The sequence below is a fragment of the Littorina saxatilis genome, linkage group LG2 (genome assembly GCF_037325665.1).
Source record: "Littorina saxatilis isolate snail1 linkage group LG2, US_GU_Lsax_2.0, whole genome shotgun sequence".
NCBI lineage: Eukaryota > Metazoa > Mollusca > Gastropoda > Littorinimorpha > Littorinidae > Littorina > Littorina saxatilis.
In genome coordinates this window covers 46473006-46498192 of record NC_090246.1, presented here as the reverse complement: position 1 = coordinate 46498192, position 25187 = coordinate 46473006, and the positions used below count along the sequence as shown (strand labels likewise).

Sequence of the window (25187 nt, the reverse complement as noted above, 5' to 3'; positions counted from 1 at the left end):
CTATGAAATTCTCCAGAGGACACATCAATCAAGACCAGAACCAAGCTCTTAAAAAAGATTGAATCTTTAAAACGAACGCTACGATAGACAGCATACACCAAGAAAAACAATAGAAAAACAATCAAACAACAACTAAATGAAGACTATCACAACGAACGCATCAAGAACAAAATTAGTCTATGTATGGTAACAGCGATCTTAACATTTAAAACAAATAAAACAGTTTTTAGATATATATAACAAGTAAAACAGCATTATCAAAATAAATCTATTTACAAGGAACAAAAAAAGGCACACATTTGTCACCATTTTTGAGCGTACATTACACAATCGGACAACTTGGTGTGTTTGTCAGTGATGGGTAATTCTCTTGCTTCTTTAGCAGCTTCATCAGCTGCTGAGTTCCCTCGAATTCCCACATGGGAGGGTATTTTCCCATGCGAACACTATCGTTTCGCCTTCCTCAATCAGAGATGCGTGAAGCTCTTGGATCTCCACCAGGAGTGGGTGGTCCAGCTTCTTTCCCTTAACGGCTGTCCGACAGTGCCGTCAGTCCCGGTGTGTAAGGCGCGCCCAAATGGTATGTGAAGGAATCACAACGAAATACAAAGTGCGTACCCTGACAGTAACTGCACTCCTGTGTACAAGGTATACAATGTCTTGTGGTTGATTGGTTATTGTTTTGTGTTGTATCGTCTTTTCTGTAGATATTGCTATCCGAGACCGATGTAAGTTTGTTTCCGTTCTCAGTTCACATTGCAAGCTCTACGCTTAAAACTATTTACATGCAGGTCTTTCACCGTAAAAAAAAAAAAAAGGTTCTTAAAAATTCAAAACTAATATTAAATCAAATCTTGATACAAATCTTGATCTCCTTTAATAACAAGAGGCGAAGCCTTCAAGGCTCACGTAAGAAATCGACAAACAGTAACACAAACTCAATCACTCCGTCACACATACACACACACAGTAAGCATAGGTGACACGGTGCAAGGGTGCGAGACACTAGATCTAGATCTGTCTGTCTGTAGCCTACTTACGGGGACACGACTGCCAGATGGCCAGATCGACACTGCGCTTTCGACAGCGCTTCCTCGCGCAGACACTGGAAACACGCTGTGCAGATTAACCTGTAGGAAATCTCCTTTGGTATCTTCTTTATCTATTTTTCTGGAGCTACGAAACCGAACAATGTGAAATCGTCTTCTCCGAATCGGCGAACTGCAGCTCGGTGATAACTGTATCTATACCACAATCCTTCACGCGATCTGACCTAACCTTGACCCCTGACCTGGTCTACATACCACACACGACACAAACCAGTCACCTGTTTTTAACCCCCCCAAACTCCCCACCAGACGTTTTCTTTGGATATACACTCTAACTACATACGTGCCGACGAAATGTTGATCATTGCTTCAATACTTTGATGCTGTTGCTTGAATAATAACCAGGTAAAATTAGTATTTCGGTGTTCAGTCAAATGTTAAAGTTTCTACCACAGACATACATACATACATACGCACGCACGCACGCACGCACAGACAGACAAAAGTTAGCATCGCATAGGCTACACTTACGTGAGCCAAAAATTGCCAAAAATAAAAACCTTCAGAGTTTCTGCACTGTAGTGCTTGTCACGAGTTTCTTAGATGTCCACACACTTGGTAAGGACGTGTTTAATGGTCTGTGGCAATGCAAGGCTCTGTGGCGGAATGACAAGAAGCAGCCCTGTTTGCACCCCCGAGTGTAAGGCTTGAATGGTGGCAGAATCACCATCAGTAGTTGGTTGGTTATTATTGTTTATCGTCTCTTCAGCAGTTATTGCTATTCGAGACCGATTAAAATGTATTTCCTTTTTCAGTTCACGTGCTAGACTCTCTGCTTAAAATTACTTACAATCAGGTCTATCACTGTAAAAAGAAGGTTCTAAAACGTCATCATTTTCACATTGTGTACTTCAAATCTTGTTAAAAAGCTTGATCTCTTTTAAAAAGTTACAAATCATGTCCGGGGGAACATCCTGGAATAAAACCTTGAGAGGCACTGTAGTGTTTATCACAAATCTCTTGACCGTCCACACATTTGGCAAGGACGTGTTCAATGCCAATGGTTCAAGGTTCATCGCACCCAAAACAGTATGGTTGGTCTTCATCCTTAAACAGTGTGCCCAATGTAGAGGCGACAAAGTACTGTCTCCTCTCTCTTGATTAGGCTGCATTGGGGCAATCTGTCAGACAGCTGAGGAGGAATCTTGTAGTACAACATGGACAAACGTGGTTCAGCACACCAAGTTCGATCAAGTCAGCCAGGTAGTGCAGTAACTATAGGGAGAGAGGTGAGAGAGGTAAGGGAGCGAGGTAAGGGAGAGAAGTGAGAGAAGTAAGGGAGAGAGGTGAGAGAGGTAGGTGAGAGAGGTAAGTGAGAGAGGTGAGAGGTAAGGGAGAGAGGTGAGAGAGGTAAGGGAGAGAGGTGAGAGAGGTAAGGGAGAGAGGGGAGAGGTAAGGGAGAGAAGTGAGAGAAGTAAGGGAGAGAGGTGAGAGAGGTAAGGGAGCGATGTAAGGGAGAGAAGTGAGAGAAGTAAGGGAGAGAGGTGAGCGAGGTAAGTGAGAGAGGTGAGAGGTAAGGGAGAGAGGTGAGAGAGGTACGAGAGAGAGGTGAGAGGTAAGGGAGAGAGGTAAGGGAGAGAGGTGAGAGAGGTAAGTGAGAGAGGTGAGAGAGGTAAGGGAGAGAGGTGAGAGAGGTAAGTGAGAGAGGTGAGAGGTAAGGGAGAGAGGTGAGGGAGGTAAGGGAGAGAGGGGAGAGAGGTAAGGGAGAGAAGTGAGAGAAGTAAGGGAGAGAGGTGAGAGAGGTAAGGGAGAGAAGTGAGAGAGAGGAGAGAGGGGAGAGAGGTAAGGGAGAGAGGTGAGAGAGGTAAGGGAGAGAGGGGAGAGAGGTAAGGGAGCGAGGTAAGGGAGAGAAGTGAGAGAAGTAAGGGAGAGAGGTGAGAGAGGTGAGAGAGGTAAGTGAGAGAGGTGAGAGAGGTAAGTGAGAGAGGTGAGAGAAGTAAGGGAGAGAGGTGAGAGAGGTAAGGGAGAGAAGTGAGAGAGAGGAGAGAGGGGAGAGAGGAGAGAGGGGAGAGAGGTAAGGGAGAGAAGTAAGGGAGAGAGGTGAGAGGTATGGGAGAGAAGTGAGAGAGGTAAGGGAGAGAGGTAAGGGAGAGAGGTAAGGGAGAGAAGTGACAGAAGTAAGGGAGAGAGGTGAGAGAGGTAAGGGAGAGAGGTGAGAGAGGTAAGTGAGAGAGGTGAGAGAGGTACGGGAGAGAGGTGAGAGAGGTAAGTGAGAGAGGTGAGAGAGGTAAGGGAGAGAGGTAAGGGAGAGAGGTAAGGGAGAGAGGTGAGAGAGGTAAGGGAGAGAGGTAAGGGAGAGAAGTGAGAGAAGTAAGGGAGAGAGGTGAGAGAGGTAAGGGAGAGAAGTGAGAGAGGTAAGGGAGAGAGGTGAGAGAGGTCAAGAAGAGAAATGAGAGTTAAGGGAGAGAAGTGAGAGAGGTGAAAAAGAGAAGTGAGAGAAGTAAGGGAGAGAGGTAAGAGAGGTAAGGGAGAGAAGTGAGAGAAGTAAGGTAGAGAGGTGAGAGAGGTGAAGAAGAGAAATGAGAGTTAAGGGAGAGAAGTGAGAGAGGTAAGGGAGAGGTGAGAAAGGTAAAGGAGAGAGGTGAGAGAGGTGAAGAAGAGAAATGAGAGAGGTAAGGGAGAGAAGTGAGAGAGGTAAGGGAGAGAGGTGAGAAAGGTAAAGGAGAGAGGTGAGAGAGGTGAAGAAGAGAAGTGAGAGAGGTAAGGGAGAGAGGTGAGAGGTAAAGGAGAGAGGTGAGAGAGGTGAAGAAGAGAAATGAGAGCGGTATAAGGGAGAGAGGTGAGAGGTAAAGGAGAGAATTGAGAGAGTCGAAGAGAGAGAAGTGAGAGAGGTAACCGTGGCAGTGGCAAGAGACGTGAAATATATAAGTGTGTGTGTGTGTGTGTGTGTGTGTGTGTGTGTGTGTGTGTGCGTGAGCGTGTGTGTGCGGGTGTGTGGGCGGTGCGTGTGTGTGTGCGGGTGTGTATGTGTGTGGGTGGGCGGTGCGTTTGTGTGTGTGTGTGTGTGCGTCTGTGTGTTTGCGTGCGTGTGTGGTAAGGGAGAGAGGGGAGAGAGGGGAGAGAGGTAAGGGAGAGAAGTGAGAGAAGTAAGGGAGAGAGGTGAGAGAGGTAAGGGAGAGAAGTGAGAGAGAGGAGAGAGGGGAGAGAGGTAAGGGAGAGAAGTAAGGCAGAGAGGTGAGAGGTATGGGAGAGAGGTGAGAGAGAGGTAAGGGAGAGAGGTAAGGGAGAGAAGTGAGAGAAGTAAGGGAGACGAGAGGTGAGAGGTATGGGAGAGAGGTGAGAGAGGTAAGTGAGAGAGGTGAGAGAGGTACGGGAGAGAGGTGAGAGAGGTAAGTGAGAGAGGTGAGAGAGGTAAGGGAGAGAGGTGAGGGAGAGAGGTAAGGGAGAGAGGTGAGAGAGGTAAGGGAGAGAGGTAAGGGAGAGAAGTGAGAGAAGTAAGGGAGAGAGGTGAGAGAGGTAAGGGAGAGAAGTGAGAGAGGTAAGGGAGAGAGGTGAGAGAGGTGAAGAAGAGAAATGAGAGTTAAGGGATAGAAGTGAGAGAGGTGAAAAAGAGAACTGAGAGAGGTAAGGGAGAGAAGTGAGAGAGGTAAGGGAGAGAAGTGAGAGAAGTAAGGTAGAGAGGTGAGAGAGGTGAAGAAGAGAAATGAGAGTTAAGGGAGAGAAGTGAGAGAGGTAAGGGAGAGAGGTGAGAAAGGTAAAGGAGAGAGGTGAGAGAGGTGAAGAAGAGAAATGAGAGAGGTAAGGGAGAGAAGTGAGAGAGGTAAGGGAGAGAGGTGAGAAAGGTAAAGGAGAGAGGTGAGATAGGTGAAGAAGAGAAGTGAGAGAGGTAAGGGAGAGATGAGAGGTAAAGGAGAGAGGTGAGAGAGGTGAAGAAGAGAAATGAGAGAGGTAAGGGAGAGAGGTGAGAGGTAAAGGAGAGAATTGAGAGAGTCGAAGAGAGAGAAGTGAGAGAGGTAACCGTGGCAGTGGCAAGAGACGTGAAATATATAAGTGTGTGTGTGTGTGTGTGTGCGTGAGCGTGTGTGTGCGGGTGTGTGGGCGGTGCGTGTGTGTGTGTGCGGGTGTGTATGTGTGTGGGTGGGCGGTGCGTTTGTGTGTGTGTGTGTGTGCGTCTGTGTGTTTGCGTGCGTGTGTGCATGCGTGCGTGCGTGCGTGCGTGCGTGCATGCATGCGTGCGTGCATGCATGCGTGCGTATGTGTGCATGTGCATGCGAGTGTGTATGTGCGTGCGCGTGATGTATGTACATGTGTATGTATGTGCCATGTGTGTGGGCGTGCGTATGTGCATGCGTGCGTGCGTGCTTGTGTGTGTGCTTGTGTGCAAGTGTTTGTATGCGCCTGTGTTTGTGACTGCGTCAGCATGTCGTGTCCGTGTGTTGGCACACGCGTCAACACGTGCGCATGTAGGGATGCAATACCTGGTCAAGTTGTATGTCTGTCCATATACGCCGAAAGAGAGAGAAAGAAAGAGAGAGAGAGAGAGAGAGAAAGAAAGAGAGAGAGAGAGAGAGAGAGAGAGAGAGAGAGAGAGAGAGAGAGAGAGAGCCAGAGAGAGATAGCGACAGAGGAAGAGAGACTCAGAGAAAGAAAGCGAGAGAGAGCGAAACGGAGAGAGAGAGAGAGAGAGACAGAGACAGAGACAGAGAGACAGAGAGAGACAATTAGATACCTTTGAGTTTCAACACGCCTGGAAGAAAATAAGCTGTGAAAACGGAACTGACTTAAAAGTCGTCCTCGACTAAGCAGAAAGCTTGTTTTACTAAAGTAGTGATGGTAGGCATTTACCTGATTAATAATAATAATAATAATATGGGAGATTTATAGAGCGCTTTACGTTCTCTAAGCGCTTTACAACGGAAAAAATATGAAAAAACAAACAAACATACATATACATACAAAGCAAAGCAAAAAAGCATGTGCAGCAGCATTCAGCACACAAGTGAACAACGAAACACTACATCAATACAAGCTGCAAGCATACTAACACAGGCAAAACATTCAAACATTGAAACACCTGATCAAAAATGCACCATATTGAAATAAAATTAATCAAAATACTGTGTGAAGAAGTGTGTTTTCATAACTCATAACTCATAACTCATAACATTTTATTGATCCAACAAAGGAAATTAAATTGGTCATCAGCACATATAGGTCATTAATTAATAATTATAAAAGAATAAGAGAAGAAAATTCATAAAACCCATGATAACAAAAAAAAAATATCTAAAGTAATATATGTACAACTACAATACCCTTTTTACTTGCACACATGACACACCGACACACCAACACACATGCATACATACCTACATACATACCTACATACCTACATACATACATACATACATACATACATACATTCCATTTAAGGTTTGATTTGAAGGAACTTCTTCTTCTTCTTCTTCGTACGACGGTTGTGTCAGGCTCGGAATCCGGAGGATGCCATGAACATGGACGTGGTTTGAAGGAACAAAATGTTTGGCAGTGTCGGATAGAGTAAGGCCGGGAGAGAGTTCCACGCAACGGCAGCAGATCCGTGTCATCCAGTTGTACTTGTAGCTTGTCTTTTGCTGGTCCTCCGAACTCGGCCGAGGAGTCAAGGAATGTAACCATTTTGTCCACAACGAAACATGAACAGCACCTCTTCTTCCCAGGCCTGCCGTCAGAAAACTGCCAGTTGACCAAACCCTATTCACCGGCTTCAAGGAGAGGCAGAAAAACGCTCACGTTCAAGCACGTGTTTTTTTTTGTTGTCCAGTCCCTGCGATCCGCGCTGGTCAAGTTGAGTCGTATTCAGTGATTGAATATTTGGCATACTGCGTAACAAGAGAAAGCGATGCGCGCGCGCACACACACACAAACACACATACACATATACACACATACAAGCACACACACACAAACGCACACAAACACAAACACACACACACACGCACACACACACACACACACAAACACACACGTACACACACACACACACACAAACACTCACGCACGCGCGTGCGCGCGCATACACACACACACACGCACTGTTCAATGTTGTCCAACATGTTGGTAGTCTATGGCATTGATGATAGTGCCGTAATGTTTCTCTTTATTCGCTGTTCACCACACGTGGTTCGTGCCATAATCTGGCACCTGCCATCCAGCTGTGTGTGTGATCCTATTCTGCACTACGTCTACAATGTCGGAGAGTTATAACTCAGTTGTCCCTGTGGTTCTTGTTTAGACCTGCAAATAGATTTGTTGTTGCAAGTCTTAATGGAAGGTTTGGAACTGTATTTTTCAAGCGCTCCAGGAGCGTTTTCGACTCTTTTACTGGCATGGGTTCCTGGACTCAGAACGACTCACTGACACGAAGCAGAGAAGATACGGACATAGTGCATTAGCCGCAAGAGAAACCAAGGCACCGTAACAACTTCAAGTTAAAAGATTACGGGCCAAAAGACTATGATTATGTATTTTATAAGAAGAAAACACTGACTCTCGCACACACTCGCACATTCACCTAATCATGATGAAACTAATCTGAGCTAAATCAATGATTGTGATGCTGTGTATTTTCCAAAACGGAGGCAATTTTATTCCTATCCAGACGTTGCGGGGGTTCGCTACCACACAGTTTTGACTTCATTTCTGTTTAAATTTTAACAAAATCCAGTCCGTTTTAAATGGTGATATTTAACATATGAACGCAGGACACATCAATGAACATGATAGCTAGTTTCAGTTTGGCTTGGTAGTCCATTTATCGACAAAGAGGCTTGTAGGATGGGATGAAAGTGGACGATTATGCTTGAATGTACGGCGTGTAGGTGTCATTTTCAAATTTTATCTTATTCATCCGACGAGCCATCTTTTTAAGATTACCATGATAAAATCAATGGTGTAATTGCGATTTTCGTTGGAGGAGAGAATTAAAACCTTTCAACATTTCACATTTTCGTGTGGTAAATCTGCATCAAGCCAGTGTGTCTGCCAGTGTGTAAAACATGAGGAACTTGAAAGTAAGTCGCAGAACCTATGTGAGCAGAGAGCTCAGCTAGATGACCGATAATGAGAAGGGAAGCAACTGCGTTCAGCTTTGGTTCCCCCTTCGTCGATCGCTTCCCTCGCAACGCGGCGTGAGGTGTATTCGCTTTGAAGATGGGGAATTTCGTCTGCTCGCGCGGTCTAAAAATAGCAGGCCGCGAGAAGTGACGTCACAGCTCTCCGTGGTTCTCCGCGCCCGGTGCGAAACTAGCAATGGTGTGTGCCTACCAGTCAGTCAGCGGCCAGTTTTGTAAGCCGCGTGGAGAGAAGTCACCGTGAGTCTGTGCCAAACCACTCACGGGAGAAGCTGCATGAATTTGTGAATGTGAACTGCTATACTAGTAAACTTTGTGTGTGAGGAGTAGATCAAGAGCCCGGGGTGGGCTCGGACACTGTGCAGCCATGCGGCTGAAATTTCACTGGAGTTTACTTCTGCTGGCTTCTGTTTTGAGTGTGCTTCAGCACCGAACTTCGGGGGCATTACAAGGTAAGGCAAGCCCTCTACTTTCTGTCGCTGCTCTATCAGAGCTACGTATCGCGTGTACTATCTGTCTCCTTTCTTCGGATTGCCGTAGTGTAGAATCGTGTCACACGGAACCCCACGAAGCTTGCTTGACAAGTCAAACAACCCGTGTTTCTGTATAGTTCTCTCCCCCGTCACATGTTTGAGCAACGCAGAACACACTACTAGGGCAGAGCGTGCAAAGTTTAGGACATTTCTCACTGCACTCAGGTGTTGTGGTGTGCCGCAAGTAAAAACAACTACGCGGGGAAGAATGTCTCACGGTGGTTCAAGCACTCCTCCCCGCTGACCTCTGATTTTGATCCATGTTGACTGGACTACCCAGCCATGCACTCTCGCCTTTGTGGCCTTTCCATAAGGGCCAGACCAAATTACAGGCTGAGTACCCGCAAGCTGCAACTTCCCAACCCAAACGTCAATCATTCCAGTCAGCATCTCAGAACTTCTCGGGTGTGAAGTGTAGGGGAAGTCTGGTGACCAAAAAAGACCACCTGGCTGGCACACACAGGCCCATTAAATGATTCATTTATTATTTATTCATAAGTATAACGCAAGAAGGTTATGTGATGTGTGAGAAGTGTTGCATCATATCCTTGAATTAATGCCAGAAGACATTTAAACATGGTTAAAATGTCGTAAACAGATGAAACATTAAAAAGACAAAAATAAAAAATAAATTATAAAAACCAACTCTTGTTTGATATAAAGGTAAAGTAAGTGTATACCCGTATTAAATGTCTCATACCCCAACAGCAAGGGGCTCAAGTTCTGGTAGCAAATCAGAATCTGTGTGAATACCAGGTGGCAACAATTTGACTACGTGCAGAGCAGCACTGCAGAAGAAAGGAAAGCCCCATGCAGATGTTTCTAGTCATTTGATGCCTTGGAACATACACACACACACACACACTCACACGCACACACTCACACACACACACACACACTCTGTCTGTTTGGTACTGGTAGTGAGAACACACTGTGTGTGCGTGAGTGTGTGCATAATCCCACAGGTAAACTTCTACTTCTAATCCACAGCAGTCTTAGCACAGCACAGTAACCTGGGGTGTCTGTTTTCTCAGATAACCCTCTTACTTGTCTTACTCTTAGTCCATGACAATCAGACATTCCTATGAACATTGCAGTAACCTAGTTTTCTTGCCTCCTAGCAGTTCTATAGATCGAGCAGTTAAAATTGGATGACTTCTTTGCTTTTTACAGAGAGGTGAAGAACTCTCTCAGCTTCATATCAAAAGATCAAAATACACTTTTCAACTTAAAAGATTTTAAGTTGTGATGATCATCATGATGTATGATTTATTCAGTTTAAGATCAAATAATTTAATGCTCACTGCAATTATTATAGTCACAGCACTATATAATTATACATATTCTATCTTTTCCATGACAAAAAGCCACTCAGTTTTATGACTGACAGCTAGAAAAACAGTAAGTTTCACACAATCACATTTACACTAAATACAGCAGCAGCAAGAACAACAACCCATTGCCATGGGGGTGGGTGGGGGGGGGGGGGGGGTACACAATGCATGTATTGCTCAGAAATGATAAAGGTGCAGATTCTGCCCGGTAAGAGAAATGATTAGCTACATGTATCAATAAAGTAGATCTGGTTAATTTTGTATCAGCATGCAGTACTGGAAAATAAGTCTAGCACAGCCACAGTTGTGAATACTTCTACTTGAACTGGACACAATACCTGCATAGTCATACTCTTTTGAGCTAGACGCTAGACAGCCTGAGAAGGAAATTCAGACTTCAGGTCCATGGGAGACTTTCAGCTGTAACCTCTTAAAGTTAAACTGACCCATACATCTGGATAGAATTTCTTGCTAATATTCTTGATGGGTGCTTACCGTTTGTTAATCTAATTCGGTTTGGTGTTTTAAACATTAGACAGGTTTATAAATCTATCTATACAACATATAAATTATATAAGCGACATTTTCAGGGTTCCTAAATTTGTGACAGAATGTTGGCAAAAGATGCACCATGTTGGCAAAAGATGCACCTGGATATATAGTTTTGCTTTTAGTTGCCGTAGTAATTCAATACCAGCTAACATCATGTCAGCTTTTTATTGTCACCATCTTATATAATTTGTTTGCTCATAGTGCAGTATCTCATAATTTACAATGTCTGACAACATCATAACCTAATTTACTGAACTGCATAATATGTCATGTATACAAGAACACACTGGGATGTCAATGATTAAAATAAACAAGATAATGAGCTTTGAGCTTGGTGCAATGTTGTTTTTGGCACTGCATCAATTGTTACGTCTGAATTTGGAGTAGTTACAGTTTTTCATGCTTTACTTGTCACAACATCATACTTTTAAAAAAAAATCATATTTTTTTCTCATGGTGTTTTTGTTACCGTTTTATTTTCCAAATGATTAAAACTCTATAAAAGGGACCTAGGGTTTCCCACAGGTGTATACACATGTACTAATGAAGGTTCTTGGCAAGCTAATAACACCTCAAAGGCTGACATATGTGAGAAGGGAGTGTTGAGGGGAAATCACGCTCTGTTTAATACTACTCTCTGTCGACTGCCATAAACCAACCGACAAATATTTGGGTTTTCTTTTAGCTGTAAAGCAAAGGGGGAAATGAATGGGTAGAATGTCGAGAGTTAGCAGTGTTACAGCCTTGCAGGCGGTCAGGTGCTCCTCGGGGCGGGTAACTTTCAGCTTTCCGGCTCTGTGGAGAACTTTGAAGTGGCATTGTCTGCTTGACTGCTGGCCCGTAAGAGAAGAACCCGGCCCCTCACCCTCGGCTATTTCTCGAGTGCGTCTGTGTGATCCAATGCATACATAAGCCCTTGTGAAATCAAACTTACGAAGAAACGTCGACACAACTGCCTTACACATGTCATGCAGATTAGAGGGGACTTAAACCCGACTTTCAAGATTGTTTGCCAAGTTGCACAGTTAGACAAGGAATGTTTACTATCTGTCATTAAAGTGTTGGATTGTTTACAATCTGCCATTGAAGTGTTTTGATGTTTGGAAGTTTTGTTCTGCTCTTTATGTGTGACACTAAGCCCGGTGGACAGCTGTTTTCCTGATTTCCTGTATCCGTTTATTTTCAGAAACCGAAACTTAAAATCGAAGTTATAGTACAAACGGATCCGCTGTTCGTCAGTGGTCTTTTATGATTAACACAACATGTCATGTAGCTCATAACTATGCTCAAACATATATTTTGTAACATCGTATTGTCCGGTCGTTTTCAGACAGGCAGTGTTTTTCACGCGCACACACACACACACACACACACACTCTCTCTCTCTCTCTCTCTCTCTCTCTCTCTCTCTCTCTCTCTCTCTCTCTCTCTCTCTCTAACATATGAGGAAAAAACCCATTCAGCGGGGTTTGTAGAGTGACATTGAGAAGGACGTGTGTGGCATTTAATGACAGTTTGGGGGAAAATGCAAAGCTAGGCTGCTTTGGGTTGACATGTTATCTTATGAATTATAATGCAATTCCTTTGAGCCTCAGGGTACGTTCTTGGCACAGACCAGAATTGCCATGCATACTAGATTTCATTGCACTTGCAGTGAATGAACACAGACTAGTACATGACATACGGTTGGTTCCATCTGCACTAGGGCGGCCATGGGGTATGAAGGTGCAGAGCAACTGGTTTTCTCTGTTTATTACTATTAGACTCATGAAATGTTGATTAACTTGAATGATGCATTGTGCGAAAGTTGTACGTAAACGGAAGTATAAATTAATAACTTCGACAAATATCAAGGGTAGCAGAGATGTCCAGCAGACGTCCATGATAGTGTTGCCAATACATAATTATACATTGTACTTTTGAAATTTTCTAATGGAATTTGCTCACATCTAATCTGATCGGTGGAAATGTTGGAAAGGGTAACCGTAAGTTCTGGTCTTAGTTTGTGTATTCTGCTTTTACTGAATTAATTTTCTTACAATTGGGAAAGCATCTAGAGCTTGTGGCCGTACTGAGCTGAATTTCAGACATGTTCAAAAAGCAGTTACTTGTTTCAGAGACCGGCCGACCTACGTGGAAGGTAAAGCATTCTTTTGCTGCTGTTTTGAGACATTGTTGGAATGTCTCATAACATCATACCACAGCCGTCCTGTGTTTACCTGAGAGGAAGGTTATGGTGACACCGACACAAACCGCAGATCTTGAATGCATGCATTTGTGCATACGTACGTAGTTGTCATGCATTTATGCTTACATGTTAAAAGAGTATGAATTGCTGAATACGGCGATGCTTCTGAATCATTTGCGCATGTGGTTTTGAAATGTCGGCAAAGGTTGTCAGTCAGCACAAATGAAGAGAGCAATAAGTGCAGTCAGACTGTTGCGCGAACAGCTGAGAACCTGGCTAGGGTGGCTGATTGCTGTGATTCGGGTGCGGTATTGTGCAAGATAACGAGGGTGATAAAATCCGCAGGTCAAAGCGTCGACAGTGCCCCGATAGTGGGAGACGATTATGGCCTCTGTCCCCGTCCCCTCCTTCCGTCCCCACAGGGAGGGAGAAAGGCGGCTTGACTGATTGAGTAACTTTGTGGACGGTCATTAGCCCCCATAAGCTAAGTTCCTCCGGTCACTGGGGCAACGATGGAAACTGTCACAGGCCCCTCAGACAGCCCTGACAGACACTTTCATTGCTATTTGAAATGAAAGGGGCTCTCGCCGTCTTTACCTTCCTCCTTGACGAACGTGCGGGTTGGCTCCCTGCCTCTCTCCTGCGGTTTGTTGTTTTCCTTTGTCTTTTGTTCTGGCCTCCCCCTCCGGTCCTATGTCGTGGACACGGTGTTGAATGGAGCCGAAGAAGCAGGTTGACATCAAAGGTCTCGTCGTGTTTACACCCTGTTCACCCTTCCACCCGACAGGACCATCCATGGTGGTCGTTGAGTTCTCTGACGAGTCCCAGGCCTTGCTTGTCCATCATCACGCCTCTGTGTGACGAGAGAGGGTGGGGTTAATCAAGGCGGGGACTGTCGGGCTTCGGGTAGTTTACCAGGTGAGTCTGACGCGTGGATGGAGGTTTACTGTTCACGTACGTCTGACTCCCCCCCGAGGCTGTAATCGTGGACTGTGGTATTGTTGTTGGCATCACCTGTATGTTACAATATTGGTGTTAGGGGAAGGTTGTTGGCGTTATGGATAAGATTATTTGCTAACTTATTGCGACAAGCAGCTTGACACTTCTTTTGACGGCAGGTTTCTGCACCTGGTGATCATCTTCCGTCGGCCATGGAGATGAATATTTTTTAGATGTGTTGTACTGTGCCTTTTTTTGATAACATCTCAGACGTAGTTCTGTCCTGTTCTTAATTCTGAAAGTGGTTTAAGTTTTCTGCAAAGTTCTTAATTCTGAAAGTGGTTTAAGTTTTCTGCAAAGTTCTTAGTTCAGAATGGTCTTTTGCACTTATCTTTATTGGCCTTCGCCGCATTGGGCATACAACCGAGAACTTGCATCATAATATGTCAACTTCCTCAAGTCCCTGGTTCAATTGAAGTGAACCACAAGGTCTGAGGGAATGTTCTTGCTTTTACTTTTTTTCAGCTCTGTGAACAAAAGTATATTGAGTTTGTCCGTGTGGAATCTTACAGTCCATTTCAAAAGTGGAACGATGCAGTTCAAGAGACATGATATATTCATGTCGGCCTCTAGAGCGTTTTGCCAGTCGTGAAATCAAGATGGTCTTTTTAAGTAAAGAGTCTGTGGGATGTTAAAAGGCATTTACTGAGAAAGGTGCATCCGGCTGTAGATGTCTGGCTGGCCCAAGAATCACGATGCTTGCAGAAGTAAAGTGAGCGTAGTGTGTGAAAGGAGCGAGGCAGAGGGCCGAGAAGTAACCGACACCTTGCAGCGTGACAATCCTGACACCCTCCAACAATCCTTAGCACGGTCAGCAGTGTGGCTCTAATGTCTCACGTTTCATCCCCCGCCCTCTGGTCTGCGCTGTCCTGTCATTGATCGTCTTTGTTCATCTTGAGACGTCCAGCTTGGGCGAGGCGGCCAAGCATGCCTGCTGTCAAAGACGTCCAGATGGTGCTGCTCCCGCAAACAAAGGCGATTGTGGAGAGTCCCTTGTTTTCTTGTCGTCTCTGATGGAGTGATCCGAAGGGGGAGGCTAGGCTGACGTTTGTTGACTAAACACTGGCCGTTCTCTGCGCGCGTGGGATGAGATTGCAGTCAATTAGTGCGTATTGAGCCGTCCTTAGTAGCGTCGCCTGTCTCCGAGGCTGATCACTTTGTCCGCTGTGTTGACTCCTATGACCTCAATCACTTGAGGTGTTTGAACACCAACATTTGCCCCGTAACCTCAGTCACTTGACATGCTTGATTATCAAAACGTACCCAATAAGGTGTTTCAGGCTTTCATTTCATGAAAATATGTTTTGTAGTCAATACGACGTATTCGGCAACCATGCAGTTTTCTGAGTCCATCCTTTGTGGTGTCTTTTAAGCAGACCTTTAGTCATAAAGTGTTTCGTGCATTTAATAACTTTAACTGTTTTATAACCCAAATGTTTCAGGAGTTTCTTGTATAGACTTACGACAAAGGCACGGTTTTATTCCTGAGAAAAACACACACGATCGCAAAAAACATTTCTTGGGTACCTCTCTAAAAATTACATTTCATTGAGGGTATTTTACTCTATTTTCTTGCATTCACTGAATTGTCTAAATTGCCCCGACCAATGTATCTTGGTAGGTAAAATCCCGTCCCAAGTTGTGTATTTAAGCTCACTGCTTGATCTTTAGAAAATGACCACGGTAGTTCTTGATCTTTAGAAAATGACCATGGTAGTTCTTGGCTGTCGATCGTCATTTTCACCATTCGTCTCCCTTCAGTTCGTCTATGTATTTTAGTGTTCGTCACAACGTAATATCATGGTGACGCAGCAACATTCTCATGTAAACTGCGTCAGGTGTGTATACGCGAATTCCTTTTGTCAAAAAGACTATAAGGATTATAACAGGGATTGTCTACGACCCTGTATGCAAAACAACGCAGTAAACGCCAAGAGATTAATTTCTGTTTTGTTTGTGTCACTGCTGTTGTACGCTAAGTGCATTATTGGAGCTACATGGCCTTTCTGCAGGTGCAAGCAATGTACAAGTTGTTCTGCAAACTAACCCTATAGACCACAGGCATAATTTAGATTGTATCTATGATGTATGGCAAGCGCACAGGTGCTCCGGTGTGCAACATGTGTACGTACGACATTGATGTTCATACTAATACTGAACATTCTGCCCGTTTTAGGCTGCGAATAGCACAACCTTTGACGAGGTGTCAAAAACCTTGCACACCATATTGTCACTTGCCGGCTTTATTCGTCATGTCAGAATTAATTTGACATGTGGACAAAACAGAATCGAACTGCGTCTGATTCTCACTGCAAGTGGGTGACTCGGTCGGTGGGTTATGTCTCTCTCTCTGTGTTGGTATACATTGGCCAGACCCACACTCGTAATCGTATATATTTATATATATATATATATACGACTAGTGTCTGTGTGTCTGTGTGTCTGTCTGTCTGTGCGCGATGCACGGCCAAAGTTCTCAATGGATCTGCTTCAAATTTGGTGGGCTTATTCAGAGAGACCCCGGACACAACCTCATCGATGAGATATTTCAACACGTGCTCTCAGGGCACAGCGCTGAACCGATTTTGGTTCCACCTGAGCTACCCGGGCCCCCATACCGACACACCAAAGCCAAAGTTCTCGGTGGATCTTTTTCAAATTTGGACACCGTATTCAGCTACACCCCGGACACAATATCATCGATGAGATATTTCATCATGTGCTCTCAGCGCGCAGCGCTGAACCGATTTTGGTTTTTCTGTTCATTTCACCATTCCCAGTAACTCTTCCTTATCTTCTCCAGTGTTTTGCGTTTATCTCCCTTCCTTCGTGTGGCTTCAATCCATATTCCCGTTACAACGTTACTATTTTTAGAATGTCACTGCGCTGTCCAGAACGCTTCCCTTGCACCCGTAAGTTGTTCTTACTGTCAAAGTGAAAAGGTCGAATCAATTTATAGCCACGCGAAAAATACACTGTCACCTATCTCTATATATTTATAGATATAGATATACATATATATATATACGGCTTCTCTGTGTGTGTGTGTTTGTGTGTGTGTGTGGGCAACACCTGTGGATTGTAGAGTTCTGTTTGTGATGTGGTCTGGCGGCATTGGTGTGTGTCTATATATGTTCAGGCCTTCCTTCAAGAAGCCATAACTGTTATTCTCAATCCCGAACCCGATTTGGGTTTTTCTCTTTATCTTCTCCAGTGTTTTCAGCGTTTATCTCCCTTCCTTCGTGTGGCGTCAATCCATATTCCCGTTACTACGTTACTATTTTTAGAATGTCACTGCGCTGTCCAGAACGCTTCCCTTGCACCCGGAAGTTGTTCTTACTGTCAAAGTGAAAAGGTCGAATCAATTTATAGCCACGCGAAAAATACACTGTCACCTATCTCTATATATTTATAGATATAGATATACATATATACATATATATACGGCCTCTCTGTGTGTGTGTGTGTTTGTGTGTGTGTGTGGGCAACACCTGTGGATTGTAGAGTTCTGTTTGTGATGTGGTCTGGCGGCATTGGTGTGTGTCTATATATATGTTCAGGCCTTCCTTCCAGAAGCCATAACAGTTATTCTCAATCCCGTTTGAGTGGACTTCGGCTTCACATATATATGCTTGTGGTGTTTCGGCACTCGGTTACATTTGGCGTCGTTGACAGCGATGGGACTCGACATGAGATATTTCAACACGTGCTCTCAGCGCGCAGCGCTGAACTGATTTGGGTTTTTCTCTTTATCTTCTCCAGTGTTTTCAGCGTTTATCTCCCTTCCTTCGTGTGGCGTCAATCCATATTCCCGTTACAACGTTACTATTTTTAGAATCTCACTGTGCTGTCCAGAACGCTTCCCTTGCACCCGGAAGTTGTTCTTACTGTCAAAGTGAAAAGGTCGAATCAATTTATAGCCACACAAAAAATACACTGTCACCTATCTCTATATATTTATAGATATAGATATACATATATATATATATGGCTTCTGTGTGTGTGTGTGTTTGTGTGTGTGTGTGGGCAACACCTGTGGATTGTAGAGTTCTGTTTGTGATGTGGTCTGGCGGCATTGGTGTGTGACTGAATAATCAGGCCTTCCTTCCAGAAGCCATAACAGTTATTCTCAATCCCGTTTGAGTGGACTTCGGCTTCAAATATGATTGTGGTGTTTCGGCACTCGGTTACATTTGGCCACGCTGTCTGTCTCTGTCTCGCGATTCACCCCGGCGAAGCCGGGTATTCCTCTAGTATATTGATATATATATAGATGTGATGTCTACCAGCCGCTGCAGGTTCTGCACTGGGTGCATTGTAACGCTTTGCCACCTTGCAGGCTGTCCATAATTCAGCCCGAAGTCGACTTCGCTAATAGAAGTCTTGTTACCGAAAATTCAGTGCCAAAGCTTCGTGCAGTCGACTTCGTACAATTAATTTGAGGCTGTAGGTAAGATATTTGAATACATTGTTTTGAATACGTCTGTATGATGAAAATTTCAAGCGAGAAAAATCGTTCAAGACTTAATAACTCATTATTAGAGTTGAAGTCTAGTGTCCAGACTCTTGAGGAATGATTTTCGCTCATATTGATACATTTTCTCAACGAAGGTGCACCAACTTAATTGACTCCGGTCTTTTCAAGCATTTAACATTATGTGCGGCAGAAAATACTTCTGTAATATTTTTTGATGTTGGAGGAAAAGTGGATTAGAGCTTTTGGGGAAAAGGCTGTCATGTGTGTATTTGTTTAATGATAATTTCTCTCCCTATTCAAGATACAAAACATAAAAACACCAACCACCATCCTCCCTCCGCACCCCCCCCCCCCCCCCCACACGCACACAGTGGGTAAAGACCCCAGCGAATTACGGAAGATAAGTGTTCAAAACTGTCATCATTTGTAACGCACGCGTTCGCGTTTGACAAGGTGGGGGGAGATCTAAAGGGTAAAGGGATGACATTATTGATCATAACTGGAGATGGGGTGCACTACGCGTGAAGTGGGTTGTTGTGTCCTGTTGCCCACTCTACATGTGTGGATATCTTCTGTCGTGACAAGACAGCTTTCTCTACTTGAGACGGAGATTCACAGAGAGCTGTGCACAGAGCTGTCTTGTTGTAACTGATGTGAAGTTTTTTTCCCTGTTCGCTTACTCATCGTTTGTATTTCTTGACTATTTCTTCTGTTTCTTTATAAACACACACGCACGCACGCACGCACACACACTCACACACACTCACACACACACACGCATGCACACACAGACACACAGACACACACACGCACGCACACACACACTCACGCACACGCACGCACACACACACACACGCACGCACGCACACACGCACACACACACACACACTCACGCACACAGACACACACACACACTCACACATACACACACACACACACACACACATGCGGGGATTGCGAGGGGCACACTTATATACAAAGAAACGTTGATTTTGTTAACCATCAACGCTTGCAGACGCTCTTGTCCTAATTCCAAGAAGGGAGAGTTGGGAACGGATGTCCAGTTGATACCGATGCTGCCAGACTGACCGCTGATCGACCAGGGGTTTAGTTCCATAGAAAGATTTACATAAGCTGAGATTCTGTATTTGAGTGGTTGTAGACGTTTCGGCTGTCTTGTCTTCATTCAGCGCTGCCAGACCTTTGTTGTAAATACTACGCAGCTCTTACCGAATGAAACCTTTGCTGACTTTAAATGTAAAGGCTGCAAGTTGGTTGGGGTGATCTGCCACGCGAACAAAGAATGTCTAAATATCACAACTCAAAAGAAATTTTACTGTTGAATTAACAACACGTGGACATGCTGTTACGAACGCACTGAAGCACTCGGGGGTAAGATTAAATGTCCATTAAACACAAAGACGCATTCCTTTTTTCTTAACATGGCCAACAGAATATTTAGAAGAAAAAAACCCTGCATAATCAAGTTATGCAATCAAAAAGAGTGTGCATCCTGCAACACAGTCATAACCCTGAAGGTGACAACGACATGTGTTGACGTAACTATTATAACTCTGCGGGTAATAAAAACTGACGTAATATGCAGGGCTGAGGGTTATATATTGTGTCAACAGTCTCAAGTTGACATAAACGCGAATGTGCTGCGGAAAACAAGCATTTTCCCTGCTGCACCGATCGATCCGGTTTGTGCAGCCATGATATAAACAAAGTCATTAAAACACTTTCACGCTTTTGAAATCTTGTTCCTTTGCTTGTGCATGTGTCGCACGTGTTTCTACCGATTGGTTTTTGTTTGTTTTAAATTTACAGCGTTTACATTTGTTTGATGCCTGTGTAACACGAGAAAATTACTCCCACGAGATTTTTACTCCGGAGTAAAAATTTCGTACGAAAATGTTACTCCTTTTACGAAAAAAGTACTCCCCCATTGCACGAGAAAATTACTCCCCGCGACAGATGAGTTCCGAGTAAACATTTCGTACAAAAATGTTACTCCCCTGTGGAATAAATAACGAATAAATTGCTTCACCCTTACATGCACGAGCAATTTAACTTACCATGCCAGGTATATATATATACGAAATGTTTACTCCCTTGTTCCCTGTAAGTCTTGGTGATGGAAGGGGTGGAGGGAGGGTAGAGCGACATTCGTTTGCGCGAGATCACATTATTGGCATTTCCCCTTCGCCCGCATCAAATTTTCGCGTACGAGATTTTTACTGGGAGTAAAAAAAAATGGGGAGTACAAATTTCGTGGAGGGAGTAATTTTTTTGTGCCTTGGGAAGTTCTTTTCTCGTACGAAAGGTGTACTCGGAGTAAGAATTTCGTACGAAATTTTTACTCCGTACGAAATTTTTCGTGGAGTAAAAATTTTCGTGTTACACCGGAACAATTTTAACAGGCGGAACGATATTGACGTTCCTGTATCATTTCCAACCGATGTAAAGCAGATACTCCTGGTAAGCATCAAGTAGTAACTGCGATGCTGTCGCTCTCTCAGTTGTGTGGAAATGACATTTTTGATACTTTTTTTTAATGTTGTGCGTTTCAATACTTGTATTCCATTCACGTAAAAGAGCACGAGTGAAAATTTCGCTGGAGTTCGAGCTTTGAACTTTGAAGGGTTGTTTATGAGAGGTGTTTTGTGTGTGCTTAATATTATTTTGTTTGAACCTATCTATTGATGTGTACATTGTTGTTAAACAGTTGTTTGTTGTATGTTTATTAGGGTCTGCTAGTGTGTGATAGGGTTTATGTCCGTCTGTAGACGGGTTTTTTTTCTTTTTTTTTCCGTTAGTCCTGTGTTGACAGCTCTTCGACAAGCGCTTAGATCTGTACCCACGGGATACGCGCGATATAAGCTTCTTATTGATTGATTGATTGATAATATATACCTGTAACTGTGTTAGGTATGACATTTATCGTAGTTTAAAAAGCAGCAAATGTCATTTCCAAAGCTGAAAGTGATAAGCATTTTGTCTCCCCACCCCCCCCTTCCCCCCCCCCCCCCCCCCCCCCCCCCCCAAAAAAAAAGAGCAGGAAATGTCATTTCCAAAGCTGAAAGTAATATGCATTTTGTCTCCCCCCCCCCCCCCCCAACAACTTTGATCTTACCCGCTACTCCTTGCTCCCCCCCCCCCCCCCCCCCCCCCCCGTTTCTTCAGCGGGGACAGTTGCTTCAAAGACTTGGTTGCTGACATTTACAGAAAAGACCTATTATTATAATATTAGCACCGTGCATAGCGCAGTTGAGCCAGAAGGAGCGCGCGTGTGAATGACTAGTTTTCCACTGAAGCTTTATTCAAGCACTTTCGTCACGATTTACTCTGTGCGCATTTGAATGGGCCATAGAATGTATCACAGCCGATCACATCTGATATACATTATCGACGTGCCTAATTGAGATTTTGTGCAAACGGGTTTTGTTCCCTTCTTTGTTGTTATACCTTGTGCCAGCTGCGTAGTTGACATTTTACGATTACGTGACGATTAAATTGCCGCCCACCCGCTTTATAAGGTTTTCTCACTGCTATTTTTTCTCTCCTGAATCTGTCCTTTCGGGGGTACGGAAGGGGGAGGAGGAGGAGAATGTTGGGGAAGGGGTGAGGAAGCAGGCGTCTCAGTTGGACATGACACGAAAAGAAGAGCACGTTTACAACAAATTAGATGACATGGAGTTTGTTTGTTTTACTTTTCTCTTTTACTCTTCTTTTGTCACAATACGGGGCACGCATTCGTTTATTTTGGCTGATTCTTTAAAAAAAAAAATCTTAGCTTCTTACAGTGAATCACATTAAATGTCATTTGTCAGCGAAAAAAGTGCACGTGTATCACACCGACATTTTCTTTTAGTTCTTGTCAGTTAAATCTTCAAGCATCAAAGTCGAAGAGGAACCGACAGCAAGACCGGCACGGTTGGCCTAGTGGAAAGGCGTCCGCCCCGTGATCGGGAGGTCGTGGGTTCGAACCCCGGCCGGGTCATACCTGAGACTTTAAAATTGGCAATCTAGTGGCTGCTCCGCCTGGCGTCTGGCATTATGGGATTAGTGCTAGGACTGGTTGGTCCGGTGTCAGAATAATGTGACTGGGTGAGACATGAAGCCTGTGCTGCGACTTCTGTCTTGTGTGTGGCGCACGTTATGTCAAAGCAGCACCGCCCTGATATGGCCCTTCGTGGTCGGCTGGGCGTTAAGCAAACAAAACAAACAAACAAACCGACAGCAAGCATGTCATGGATGTTTTAGACGTTAGCAGGCAGTAACGGTAGACAGATCTATGGATTCGAAAATATTAACAACAATAAAGTCGACTACAGTCCATTTGTTTACTATTTCGAACCGTCGGTTTGCCCAATCCCCCCCCCCCCTCTCACTCTCACTCTCTCTCTCTCTCTCTCTCTCTCTCTCCCCCACTCTCTCTCTCTCACTCTCTCTCTCTCTCTCCCCCTCTCTCTCTCTCTCTCTCTCTCTCTCTCTCTCTCTCTCTCTCTCTCTCTCTCTCTCTCTCTCTCTCTCTGTTCGCTTTCATTTCATCTGTCAGCGTAATTTTCCATCCTGTTGCGTCGACAGAAGTGTGTCTGCAGATTGGAAGTGGCAAAACTTTGAAAAATGAGAGTTGGCGAACTCGTAGAAACTTCCCACTTCCGGGAAAGTGGAAAATAACGGCGTTACTAACTCTGAGAGGCCTGTATCGATTGAAAGTCTCCTGTGCATTGCACTTTTTGCAGGTCTGCAAAAGCAAAACTGACAAACTGCTGTGCCTTTTGTTTCGTCTTGTTAGTGCAATATGCAAGACTTCAAAAGACGACGAGAGTATACATATTGTTTTCTTTTGTTTTGTAAATATATTTGTGTGTTGGCCTTTGTTCAGACTGATATTGGAATACACAAAATCACAAGCAAATTAAGAATACTTCAACTTTACACAAAACTTACGCAAAACTCTTTGCAGATGACGGCGTTGGCTTGGCGGTGAAGGCTCAAGTCCATTAATTTCTTTTTTACAGAAAGTTCTTGTTCTCAGGTACTGAAACTGGGATGGCTGACAAAAGGAGATGAAATATGGGGGTTAATAGAGTTAGGATGGAACCCTGAAAATTTCTCACCTGCAGAATACTACCGTGCATGAAGAGTATAACAAGATGTACCATAATATATCTGTGTTGTGACTAGTGGCCATCCCTCCCTCCCCACGACCCCTTCTCCTCCACATCCACCACAGCCCCGCAACTTACGGGCCAGAAAACCGCAGTTTGACATTCCAACAGAGACAGTAGAGTACACCTAAGTCTCTGCTTCCAAGACCATTACCCTAACCCAGACTAGTGTTGTCAGGTCTCACCAGTAGCCAGTAGTACTGTGATGGAAGACGGGGAGAAATCCTCGCAAGATGAATGCGACACGTCGAGTGGAACACACGGAATGCAGTCACGAGTCAGCCTCTGCGTGTGATACTGACACCGTGGACACACTGGTTCGCATTCCCTGGACTTTACCTACCTGGATTCCTGGGCTTGTTATGTGGTACAGGTGCGCCTGTCTGACTGTAAAAACAACAACAAAAGCACCCTATGTTTGGGATGAATTTACATTTGTAATGCGTCTTGAAAACCAGAACGAAGTGTGTATTCATTTCCTCACGTTGAAGTGAACTCGGGTACATCCCTGTAGTGGCATATAAGTAGGCCACTGCCTTGCTAATGCGTATTGGAATGTAACAATGTAAGGTTTATACATTTATTCTCGTTTCGTGATCCGCTCTCCTTTCTCAAGTAGCTAGGTTAATTAAGATTAGTATATATACATGTATATAACGAGGGCTACGCGTTCTTGTTGTTTAAATTTGTCATGAATTGTTCCTACAGTAAAAGCCGCACTTTTGAAAGAATGTCTGGTATGTGCTACAGCGACTGGGCTCTAGCAGTCTCTGTATCTGTCTTTTTGTTTGTCTGTCCGAGTGTTTGTGTGTGTGTTTGTGTGTGTGTGTGTGTGTTTGTGTGTGTGTCTCTCTCTCTCTCTCTCTCTCTCTCTCTCTCTCTCGCTCTTAATCTTAATCCTTGTTAAATAAAGTTCAATTCAATTCTCTTTTTGAATATCTGTCTGTCTGTCTGTCTCTCTCTGTCTCTCTGTTTCTCTCTCCCTCTCTCTCTCTCTCCCTCTCTCTCTCTCTCTCTCTCTTTTATTATTATTATATGAAGTCTTATATCGCGCGCGTATCTCCAGACTCGGACTCAAGGCGCAGGGATCTCTCCTATATACACGCACACACAAACGCACAGATGTTTCTCCTTGTTTTTGTACAATGTACACTCCGTGTTCTGTTCCCTGTAACCTTTGCTTTACTCTTTCGAATGGTGTTCCTTGTAAACGTTCGAATGGGCTTTAGTTCCATATTTTGCTATGATGTAATGGCTACACCCTGACTTGTTCCTAGACCTGTATCCTTGAGACAAGTGAATTGCCTTCGGGTACACAGTTAGGTGTCGCCGTGCCTGGCTGTAGTTCTAACACATTCCTGTTTTGTGGGGTTTACATGTGTCATCTCATTCATGCCGATCGAGTTCACCTTTTGTAACATGGCTTTTTCACGGCAGTCAGTTTATTGACTGGATTTCAGTCCTGTCAGTTGACTCTCTTTACCTCAAAGTATGTTTTAGTATGACCCCCCCCCCCCTCTCTCTCTCTCTCTCTCTCTCTCTCTCTCTCTCTCTCTCTTTTTTTTTATATTTAGTCAAGTTTTGACTAAATATTTTAACATCGAGGGGGAATCGAAACGAGGGTCGTGGTGTATGTGCGTGTGTGTGTGTGTCTGTGTGTCTGTGTCTGTGCGTGTGTGTGTAGAGCGATTCAGACTAAACTACTGGACCGATCTTTATGAAATTTGACATGAGAGTTCCTGGGTATG

At 44.2% G+C, this 25187-nt stretch overlaps 1 protein-coding gene across 1 annotated transcript in view; it reads left to right on the top strand.

Moving 5' to 3' along the window:
• Nucleotides 1-8360: 8360 nt before the first annotated feature.
• LOC138955272 (low-density lipoprotein receptor-related protein 1-like) overlaps nucleotides 8361-25187 on the top strand; it is a 218177-nt gene continuing 201350 nt past the window's right edge. The window contains exon 1 of the mRNA XM_070326910.1: nucleotides 8361-8631. Coding sequence (XP_070183011.1) covers nucleotides 8547-8631 — 85 coding nt within the window. The 5' untranslated portion in view covers nucleotides 8361-8546. The remainder of the gene's footprint in view (nucleotides 8632-25187) is intronic.